The sequence below is a fragment of the Crotalus tigris genome, unplaced genomic scaffold (genome assembly GCF_016545835.1).
Source record: "Crotalus tigris isolate CLP2741 ecotype Arizona unplaced genomic scaffold, ASM1654583v1 scf7180000017757.759095, whole genome shotgun sequence".
NCBI lineage: Eukaryota > Metazoa > Chordata > Lepidosauria > Squamata > Viperidae > Crotalus > Crotalus tigris.
Window position 1 is genome coordinate 306,222 of NW_024096617.1, and position 12,121 is coordinate 318,342.

Genomic DNA, 12,121 nt, shown 5'->3' on the forward strand with positions numbered 1-12,121 from the left:
CCACTCACACAAATGGAGCTGCACGCACAAAAGTGCTCACCTGCCACTTCCACAGCACAGTTCTGAATGGGCCGAGGGTTGGAAACCCCTGCTCTGTGTGACCTTGGCCAGTCACTCTCTCAGAGTGCTAAGAAGCAGACAAGGGCAAACAACTTCTGAAAAATCTTGCCAAGAAAACTGCAGGGACTTGTCCAGACTGTCTCCAAGAATTTGACATAAGTGAACAGAAGAAAAATAAATAGGAATAAACAAAGAGGTGAAATATAACAGATAAATCCATTCAGAGAAAAGAAACAAAATCCTTAAACCAAGCACTATAAGGCAGCCATGAAAAAATTATTAACATGCAAAGGTGGTGAATAGGAAGTATCAATGGTCAAACCATCTCAAGGGCTCTCCTATCTCAAGTTCACACAGTCCATTGATCATAAGATTCCCTCTGAGTGGAGGGCAGATCTGTCAGTCACTGAGCTCAATCCTCTTCTTCTCGGTCTTTCCAACCAAATTTTGGACATTAGGAAGCACCATCAATAATATACTAAAACTTTGAATTAATGAACCCCTTATTTAGCAGACTTCAAATGCAACAAAAAACAATTTTGTCAGGATAACCTCCTGACAAATAACACTCCATATAATGAATACATCAGTTGCATCTAAAATATTCTAGATGAGAGAATTAAATGCTTCATTTAATTTAGTTTAATTTAATCTGTGATCATTTATATTAAACCAGGAAATTGTGAATTCTAGTCCTGCCTTAGAGATGAAAACCATCTGGATAACTGGGCCAGTCCCTGTATCTCAGCCTAAACAACCTCACCGGGTTGTTGTTGTGGGCAAAATAGGAGAAGGAAGGACTATTGTGCATATTCGCCACCTTAAGTTATTTATAAAGTAATAAAAACAGAATAAAAATTGAATAAATAATGTTTATTAATTAATTAAATGTTTTTTCTATACTTTTAAATATATTCATTCTTCCTTTTGGGAGCAGGGGATATCCTTTCATCCCAGATGATTTTCTGAAATTTGGAATCTCACAGAAAATGCCAAATCAAATTAGATATACACATTACTACCTTCAATTAGTTTAAAAACATCCCAAGTTGATCCATGTATCTGAGTTCACAGACAGTGAATTAAATAATACTAACTAATGTTCACTCCTTTATATAATTATAGATAAGCAGTTGTTTGATTTCTTTTTCAAACACATAGACATCATCACTTTTCTGCTCAAAATATTTGTGCTCTCATTTGAATGGAATCCTGATTTATTTTACCTCAGATCAAATTTCTTTGAGAAACTGCTATTTTTATTCAGGCCACTAGATGTCAGAATTTTCTTAGTTCTTTCTTCATCCCAGATTATCTTCCTGCAGCAATCCTTGCAATTTTTCATCTTTTTATTATTTTCACTGCCCACGTTTATGCATATATATGCCCAAATATGTCTATAGATGTGTATATTCTGCAATGGATTTATTGCTTTTCCTCTTCCCCCTTTTCCTCTCTTTCCTTTTTCTTCAATAAAAAAATTCATATGTCCTTATTTGTGTAGTGCATTTATGTAACATATACGGCACATAGGATTTATAAGTGAATTGTATCTCCATACTTTATTTCTGTACCCAAGTGGATCTTTTCCCTATCATATTCACTTGGAAATTATCTTTCTCTCATTTCCAAAAAACAATATGAGGTCTCTCCTTTCCTATCACAAGTGAACTTCAGCACACATGGAAACTTCTCCTTTCTGTGAAAATGAGCTGTTGTAAGTCATGATTTGGGGGGGGGGGGAATCTCATTTTAAAAGTGAAGCAGGAAATTTCCATCTCATAGACTAGAACTCATAGTCTTTAGGTTTTTTAGTCTAGTGCCTTAACATCTAGGCCAAATTAGCTGTCCTTTAATTAAATAAAATAATATAAATATATTTACAAAATTTTGTAAATGTTTTGAATAAAGATACAGACTCTAAAGTTAGTTTATGCACCACTGCATATTTTATAAACCCTTTTCACTTATGATTGTTCAATATGTTATTAGTTCTGTGTTTCCTCTGTCTTTTGTTTCTGGCTGTGGAAAACAGTTGATCACAACCAAAAGCACAGAAAAGAGATAATATAATATTACTTTAGTGTCGGGGCTGTCCAGACTAATTGCTAGAGTTTATAGAACAGCGGTTCTCAACCTGTGGATCGCGACCCCTTTTGGGGTCGAACGACCGTTTCACAGGGGTCGCCTAAGACCATCGGAAAACACATATTTCCGATGGTCTTAGGAACCGAGACACCGCTCCGCTTCTGTCTCCGCATGGCCTCCTCCGCCATTTCCAAAGAGAGAGACAGAGAGGCACTTTTGCTTCCCTTCTCTCTCTCTCTCTCAGGCGGACTTACCTCCTGCAGGGCTTCTGATTGGCTCTGCGCCCGGGTGCCTCACCCCCTGGGAGAAGCATGGCCAGGGCCTCGTAGCTTGGAGCCGCCTGGGGAAGCCCCGGGATCCCTGCTGGGAGCGGCCCGCTGGAGGCTCCACTGAGCAGGGCAGCCCTCCCACAAGCCAAGGCCCAAGGGAGACCAGCCCCTGCAATCCCCAGCCAGCCCGACCATTGGACCTGCTGGCTGGGAAGGCGCACCAGAATCCAGGCTGCTGGGAAGGAAGAAGGAGATGCAGCAAAGGTAGGAGAGGAGAGCCGCCTCCTGGGGGCCAGCGCTGGCGGCGGCTTCCTTGCCCTCCCCTTCCTCCTCCCCTTCTTCCTCTTGCTGCCCCCAAAGTGGCTCGGGCAGGCGCCAGGACAAGAGGGGTGCCTGGGGGGAGCAGCTGGGCTGGACGAGGGGCTGGCAGGGGCCATGCAGCACCAGCCCCCACCGCGGCTCCATTGGATGGGCGAAGGGCGAGGCCGGGCAGCGCGGAGTCCCAGCTAGGGCGACTGCTTCCTCGCCCTCCTCCTTCCTGCTGCCCCCCCAGGCAGTTTGGGCAGGCGCTGCCTCCACCGCGGCTCCATAGATGGGCAGAGGGCAAGGCCGGGCAGCGCAGAGTCCCAGCGGGAGCGGCAGACGAGCCGGGGGTGGCAAGGACCCCGACAATGCTGCCCTGTCACTGCCACTGCTGTTGGAGCCACTGCCTCCCATCCTGTTCCCCCTCCCCACCTGTTCGGCTGAGGACACGCAGAGGCCAGGGGCGGCGGGGACCCCCGACGATACTGCCGTAAGAGAGAGAAAGAGAGAAAGGAAACAGAGGAAAAGAAAGAGGAAAGAGAAAGAGGGAGGAAACAGAGAAAGAGAAAGAGAAAAGAGAGAAAGAGAGAGGAAAGAGACCGCCTTCCCAGTCGCCAAGAAAGGGGAAAAAAAGAACCGTGAACGAGTTCCCCTTTCTGCCTCATTGCTGAAAGCTTTTTTAAAAAAAACAACCGCTTGTTCAGAACTCCATGGGGCTTGTTTGCACGAGCTTGTGGCAGATAAATAAAGGAGTGGGGGAGCCAAACGGTCCAAGGCGTTTGCACCCTGAGTGTGTGGACGCTGCTTTCATGATTTGCCACCACCACCCCCTCTCTTCCCACCCTGCTCAGGCAACGTGTTGCTGCTGCTGCTGCTGCTGCTACTGCTGGCTGAGCTGAGCTGCGGCGCTGAGCCGATCCCCACACATCCTGGTTGCCCGGCCGTGCTCCGCCCCCGGCCACCCTCTGTGCCGTGCCAGAGCCTCCACCGCACCGCCCAGCCTGCCTCCCTTGCCGTCGGAGGGCATCTGTGTGTGTTTCCAGACCTTACTGGACTACCACCCCCAGCAGCCCTAAAAAGCACTGTGGAAGAGTGGGGAATGCTGGGATTTGCAGTTCATCACCATCTGGAAAAACATGACTCTCCAAAGATAGATCAATCCTTCCTTCCTTCCATCCATCCATCTCCTTCCCTTCCCCTTCAATCTCTCTTTGCTTCCTTCCTTTCCCCCTCAATCTCCTTCCTTCTCCATCTCCTTCCTTTCCCCTTCAATCCTTCTTTCTTCCTTCCTTCCATCTCCATTCCTTCCCCTTCAATCTCTCTCTCTCCTTCCTTCTTTCCTTCCTTTCTTCCTTCCATCTCCTTCCCTTCCCCTTCAATCTCTCCTTCCTTCCTTCTTTCCTTCCTTCCTTCCTTCCTTCCTTCCTTCCTTCCCCCCTCAATCTCCTTCCTTCTCCATCTCCTTCCTTTTCCCTTCAATCTTCCTTCCTTCCTTCCATCTCCATCCCTTCCCCTTCAATCTCTCTCCTTCCTTCCTTCCTTGCTTCCCTTTCCCCTTCAATCTTCCTTCCTTCCTTCCATCTCCATCCCTTTCCCTTCAATCTCTCTCTCCTTCCTTTCTTCCTTCCTTCCCCCTTCAATCTTCCTTCCTTCCTTCCTTCCTTCCTTCCTTCCTTCCATCTCCATCTCCATCCCTTCCCCGTCAATCTCTCTCTCCTTCCTTCCTTCCTTTCCCCTTCAATCTCGTTCCTTCTCCATCTCCTTCCTTTCCCTTCAATCTTCCTTCCTTCCATCTCCATCTCCATCCCTTCCCCTTCAATCTCTCTCTCCTTCCTTCCTTTCTCCTTCAATCTCCTTCCTTCTCCATCTCCTTCCTTTCCCCTTCAATCTTCCTTCTTTCCTTCCCCTTCCCTCCCTCCCAACATTTTTGAGCAAGGAAGAGTAAGCTTCTCCAGCGAGCATTGCTATATTGTTTTTGTGATTAATCACTATGCTTTAATTATGTTCAATTCATAACAATGAAAATACACCCTGCATATCAGATATTTACATTAATATTCATAACAGTAGCAAAATTACAGTTATGAAGTAGCAACGAAAATAATTTTATGGTTGGGGGTCACCACAACATGAAGAACTGTATTAAGGGGTCACGGCATTAGAAAGGTTGAGAACCACTGTTATAGAAGCATCTGCTGGCTTGCAAATATTAAAATATTTCTTTTTAAATTTTATATGTACAAAATGTTACCTCTGAGGATTATGTAGATTGTAGGTCACAAACTAAGTCTCAGTGCACAATTAAATGTTATGTTATCAGATAATGGATATCATTTGTTCATTTATGAAATCTTCAATACAGTCCCTTGACCAAAAAAAGGGAGGAGAGAAAAAGAAGGCTTTTTGCATGTTCACTCAGGTATTTTTGCTTTAGGAAACGATGCTTTAATAGATATTAAAGAGGAAAGTGTTTATTTTAAGGAAGTACACAATCTGTTTCCTTTGAGACAAAAATCATTTGTTTTTCTTTTATCATCGAGGTTACTGTTGTTACCTCCTAAGTAGCAGGCCTAGATATAAAAAAATGTGTAGGGCAGGGAAGAGTCACTCTTTTAAGGAATGTAAAAAGCTGCCATCTCTGGGCTACAAAAATCTTGATGACTGCAAGATTGCAGCAAATAGATACAGAATCTGCCAATATATTGCTAATATCTCAATATGTTTCATAGCCCAGAACTGGTAGCCCTAAGAATGTATTGTTTATGACCAAGCAGTATGTGTATGTTGGACTGAAAGGCATAAAGGCAATACTGAAATATACAGTTATAATAATTCCTTCTCTTTTTAAAAAGTATAAGATCCAATAATATGGCCAATTCATAGGGCTATCTGTGAGACTCTTAATCAAGTATGCTGAGATGAATCCAAACTCCCTCTAAAATTATCATTAACATCTGAAAAAAAAATTGTTTCAGATTTTCAAGTAGTTAACCTGTAGGGAAAGGAATGGCAGAATCCGGAGACGGAGTTTAAAAAGGGATCAGCTTAGAATCTCTATGTAGTCACAAACCCTCCTTGAATTCTGTTGATCCTTATCTAACTCCAAGCAGGGACTCATCATTAGTTGAGAATATTCCTGTGCAGAAGCATCCGTAGCAACAAATCAGTTTAACTGGATTTTCACCTGTGGACTTCCTCTTTTGCACCTGACATAACCAGAGCAATCCTACTTTGGAGGGAGAGGAACCCTGAAATAAGAGTCTTTATTTTATTTGTTATTTTATGTTTCTATTTTTTATTGTAGAGATATTACCTTACCTAAGTAGAGAAACAGAATGACCACAGGCAGGCAAAAAGGCAGTGGGAGAAGGAGCAATTTCTGATTTCCTACCAGCTTCCCTATTGACTTTGCTTATGGGACATTGGCCAGGAGTATCAGAAATCACAATCATGTGACCATGGCTAACCACAGCAACACATCCGTGGTCACAACTTTTGAATACAACTGGTGTGAAGATCCCTTTAAATTTCAGTTACACAGGATTAATGGGTCCTGGATTTTGTACACATTCTATAAATTAGTAGATTTGAAATACATTGATTCAAACTGTTTTGTACTATAATGCACCATTTGGGCTAACTGAAGGTTATAAACAAACAGATAGAGTTTTAGTACTATAAATTGTTTAAAGCCAGGTTTGGAGGTTAATAAATAGTTTTACAATCCCACTCATAATAATGAAATAATATGTTGATTCCTATTTCTGGAAATAAATAGGGATGCCTATTCTTTACATAACTGTTTCGTTCTAAGATTTAAGAAATTTAGAAATATTTGACTTGATTTTGTAGGCTATGATGAGGCAGAACCCAAAGACGGGGTCAAATACATCATCAGTTTGGAATCCTTACACAGTCACAAGTGCCCCAGTGAATTCCATTGACTCTTATCTAGCACAAATTTGCCTTGTCCATTAATAAATCAGATGCTTGTATATAGGTAGCATGTAATAAACTTTTAGTGCTTTGAACTCAACTCCTGTTCCTGATTATTTGAGCCTGACAGATTTATTTCTGCTCTTCATCACATGTGACTTTTGCCATTAAAAGCTTGATGCACTATTCCCTCCTTCCTTTTCTGTATGAGCGTATTTAAAATATAACAAATATGAGTAACTACTGCATATTGATATTTATTGTAATATAGACCAAAGGTGAAAACCATGACATCAATAACAGAATGATTAGGTTTGGCTTTTATATTTTAATGTTCTACTAGAACTTGCTGATTTCCATCTGAGTAATGCATCTCCTAATTATGGCATATAGTATGTAAAACTGAGTTTCTGTTTTATGATAAAGTATAATTAGAGGATTAGTATTAAATATAGATGGTTTTCTGGTGTCTGAAATGCCATATTTTCCCAATTTAGAGCAGAATCATAACAAAAAGCAGATATGCTGGAATAGGAAAATAGTCTGATGTTATGCTGAGGCACTACATTATTCTCTCATATTTTGTTAGCAACAAGGCAGAAATGTTTACAGTATGTCGTTTTGGAATGCAATAAAAATGGTCAAGCTACCAAGCAGCCAATGTAATTCCTTTCTGTGGTATTCGGTGAGTTATAGTTGATTCACACATGACAAACCATTCTTCCTTTTTATTATATTTAATTAATAAAAGAAAAGAAAGGTTTTAAGCTTTAAAAAAAATCTGATACTTAAGCCCTCAAACAGTTGTTTACCATTTATCATGAATGTGAAGATTATATTCTACCCTGCTCACACCCACTCAAGGCAGCTAACATACAGAGAAGGTCACAAATTGCAATATGGCTGACACAGTGTTATGATTAAAAACCCGTCCCTTTAGTTCAAATGCACATATGAAAAAGAATCACAGTGGAGTAGTGGCATCCTACAAAAACACAAAATATGATTCCTTGCTGGTCATTTGTATAACTATTCATTAACCACTGTATTTCTCAAGTAATATTCCTGGGAAGTTTTTGCACTATACACTTTGTGCCACTTGTCTTCCATGATAATTACTGGGTATTTTACTAATAAAAAGTTAATAAGTAACCTGGATTTAATTGTCTTGCAATATATCATAAACGTAAAGTGGTGTTAAAAGAATATGTCTACTTAATACTGTATAATAAGCAAACTATGCTCTAGCTAAAGTAAATGTTGATTTCAGTTAACTCTTCATTTGATTTAGCATTTGTTCCTGCATAAGCACTGTTTTTATTCTTTTTCTCTTTTTTTCAGCATTTATCCGAATATGAGAGACACAGATTTAGTATAATGGACCAGCCGTAAGTTTTTCTTTCACACAAACACTCTCACACACGTATACTTTGAATGTTACATAGAAAAATAATCCTTGATGTCTATGTATTTCTGTCTTTAGTTTGAATTGTGGTTTTTTTATAATATATCCAGAATCATCTTTTCAGATTAATATTCAAAGATATATGCAAGATGTTCTACTCTGGATCTAGAACATTATGAAAACTCTGGAACATTCCATCTTCTTCCAGACCATTTCACTCTTCTGGTCCTCTGCAAATAAACCTTCTCTAACAAGTAGTAGTTTGTAGCATTCCAGTCATCGTTTCGGCCCCAAAATAGCTAAGAGCCAGAGCAAACTGGAGTTCTCTAGAACCTTCCATTTCCAGAACAGAATGTTTATTTAGACTAGTTCCAATCACAAGACATCAGTTTAATTCAGCCGTTGCATATCATTTTTAAAGAATCCAAATATATATACATTTTTAAACCTCCTGCATTATATTTTTAAAACTGCCCACTACATGTTGGTTCACTAGGATATTATGGTTCTTTATGAATATTTAAAAAGCAAATGGTTCCCTCAATTCAAGCTCATTCTCAAGACTTTCTACAACTTCCTATATCCATGCTTTTTCCTCGGCAGTAATGTGGAGATATTGGGCCACTGCTTTTTTCCTAAAGGTTTCTTAAAATTCCCAGTATAGTCTTCAGTTAGATTTCCGGGAGGTTTCCCATTCAAGTATTAACCAACTAGCGTCTAGCAAAAGAAAAACATATGACTGCATCATAATCTGATGATATGAGAATCCATAGTTCATTGCCTACAAATCAGTGCCTTTTAATGAAACCAAACTACTTTTATAAGCTATGATTTAGCATAAACTCTATATCAACATATTATTGTTTTCTCTCTAAAGAAAAAATACATTGAATGTATAATGTGATACTTATATACATTTCTTCTTTGGATATGAATGCAAATATTTAAAATTTCTCTTTCTAGTGATTATGTTTATGACATCCGGTTAGATAAGACTGCTTCTGTTATGTCCTGGGCCTGCTGTGTGACTCAGCAGGTGCAGGAAGCTGCAGAGAGCCCCAGGCAGACCACATGGTTGCCCGGGACCAGACAGGCTGTCTCCAACCTATTGCGCACGCGCAAGGTGGGAGAATCCGTTGCATTGATTGGCTGACACTGTCCCTGTAAAGGGGTATATAAAGGAATCTGTGCCATTTTGTTTTGGTTCTGTTGGAGAGTAAATAAAGAGAAGACTGTTGTTACTTCTGCCTCATCTCAATGCCTTTACATCAGAAACAGAACAGCTTCCATAACAGAAGTGTAATTATTAACTATCTGTATAAGAAAATGTCAGTGGAATTTTATTTTAAACATTAAATCTCAGAAGATAATGGTTTAAATAGGACCGAATAGGACTGATCATCTCCAGTCTGCCCATCTCCAAATATGACTGGATTTTGTGTCAGGATTGTGCATCCTAGCAGTTAAGGATTGAACTGTGGAGTTCTTGATGATCTCTGAACTTGGGTGGTTTTTTTGTTTTGGTTTTGGTTTTTTTGCAGACAATTCATTACCTAACAATAGCAATAACACTTGTATGCTGTTTCACAGTGCTTTACAGCCCTCTCTAAGTGGTTTACAGAGTCAGCATATTGCCCCCAACAATCTAGAGCCTCATTTTACTGACCTCAGAAGGATGGAAGGCTGAGTCAACCTTGAACTGGTGAGGATCGAACCCCTGGCAGTCAGCCGAATTAGCCTGCAATACTACATTCTAACCACTGCACCACTATGGCTCTATAGTTTACTAGGTAATATCATCAGTGCTAGAAAGGAGTGGAGTTTGCATTCTGTTTATATATATAAAACAGGCTTGCCCTATCAATGCTGGTGGGACTTTCAATTCCCAGTCAAGGAACTACTAATTCAGACAAATAATCAAACAGTAAACAACTAATCAAGGAACCTCCAAGACCACTCCCACCAACATTGACAGGACTAGCCACTAGTATATAACCAGAGAGTAAGCCCCACTCCCTACTAGCACTGATGAGGTTACTCAGCTGAGTAATGAAACATCTGCAAGAAAATAATCAAGTTCAAAAAGCACCAAGGACCCCATAGTCTAGTAATTCCAGACAACACAGTCTCTGGCTCAGAACTACAAGCCTGTTGCAGCTGGTTGAAAGAAATTAAATTCAATCTAACACTGTCATTATAGTTCATTCATTCATTCTACTTTGACTGATGACCCCATATCAATTCATTATCTGTTTCCCTTTGAACCATGGGAAAATATCTGTGTATTATAGTAAACATCTGTGTATTATATTCTACAATATCTGTGTATTATATCTGCCTAAGTTGTGGGCAGCTGACAATTTCAACATAGACTAAGATAAGGTATGGAAGGAATTAAGATTAGGGATCAGGAGGGAAATAAGAACTTTCATTAAATAATTATTTGGAATATATTTAGCAATGGGAAACAATATAGCCAACTCTATGCTTCTAGGTCAAGGTACAGTATATATGGATACACACCTCACTGCATTATTTTTATTTCATTGGTGGATTTACAGAATTCTATCTCATCAGGCCAAGAGTAACTTCAAAATACTATTCAAATTCCATTGCTGCACATTTACATTCCTTTATAGACTTATTATACTTTCCTTTCTCTTCAAAAAGACTGCAGCTCTCACTGCTTTTCTTAATCACTGCAAAATGAAAGTTCTTTGTTTTAATGAATCTGAGCAATGTTTGTGGCTTCCTCTCAAAATTGGCCGTTACTGTTACCAATAAAATGGGCTCTCTTGTGTACAGGAATATTTGGGGACAAAAAAATCCCTCATATGTTTTTTAATAGACATGAGGCTTGAAAATTCTTTCCACTATTAGTCTGTCAACTCAGATTTACCGTATAGTTAAACCACCATTACTGGTACAATTGAGAGCTTGGTGGTCAAGAAATGTTCTATTCAGAAAGCTTCTAAAGTTCTATAGACCTCAGAACATAATCACGAGTAAGTAAAAAGTACAGGAAAATAACATTTCTTTGTAAACATCTAATTTACAAGGTAAGAACTATCTATTTTTCACACAGCAAGTGCCCCATAATTATATCACCTTTTAGAGATGTGTTCTAAATTACAGGCAGAAGCCATTCAATTATCTCTAAGACTGATGCCAGTTCTTTGCAACACACAAAGTACTAGAATTTAGATGCTCTTGCAATGCTTGGTAGGAACAGCTGAATTGTGTCTGGAATAATTGGAATGAGTGCTAGTGCGTCACATTTCACACCCATATATTTGAAATGTTGCAAATACACGAAAACCTCATAAAGATCGTATTATTTGGATATCCAGATTTGATCAGTCTTATTTCCAGTTTTGACTCTATTCCTTTCCTAGAATCTCCTCTGTAGAATGTTGCTATCTAATATCATAAAGTGATAGATATGAATTTAAAGATCTATATACTCTTTCATTTATTTACTTATTAAATATTTATGGCACCCCTCTCATTGATATAGTAACTGGGTGGCTTACAATATAATAAAAGGTAAAAAAAAAGGGGGGGGGATTGCAAGGCAATTAAAGTTAGGCAAGCTTAATAGAAAAGCTAAAAACCAAGACAATTTATAAATCTGGTGAAGATGTAGAAAAATATTTTTTTTAAGTATTTGCCTGTTCTTTCTAGATATGCACTTAGGACATTCAAAATTGATAATGTTTCCTATTTTTAAAATACTCTTGTATATATCTTATATATTTTTGTCATCATGGTACATTTTCATAATGCCAAAACTCAATTTAGCTAAGGTGCTAAAAATGGCTTTGCATGGGTTTTCTGAGTGTTTGCATACATGAGCATTGGGATCTCTGAAAATTTGTCTTATTATTAAGGCTACGTTTTCTTGCAGGTTTTGTAAAGCCTGGCAATTCCAGAAATAGTAGGTTTTTCCTGCTATAATATTAGTTATACAAACAAGAATTAAGCAGCAGTGGCACTTTTCCATGTGGTCCAGCAAAAAACAAGAGCACTTTGCTAGTTTGTTATATTTCAGACAGGCAGT

At 39.3% G+C, this 12,121-nt stretch overlaps 1 protein-coding gene across 3 annotated transcripts in view; it reads left to right on the top strand.

Moving 5' to 3' along the window:
* The window catches only part of BLNK (B cell linker), a 124,263-nt gene that overhangs the window by 35,872 nt on the left and 76,270 nt on the right, over window positions 1-12,121 (top strand). For all 3 annotated transcript variants that reach the window (XM_039340930.1, XM_039340932.1, XM_039340931.1), the window contains one exon: window positions 7,998-8,044. In XM_039340930.1, coding sequence (XP_039196864.1) covers window positions 7,998-8,044 — 47 coding nt within the window. The remainder of the gene's footprint in view (window positions 1-7,997; window positions 8,045-12,121) is intronic.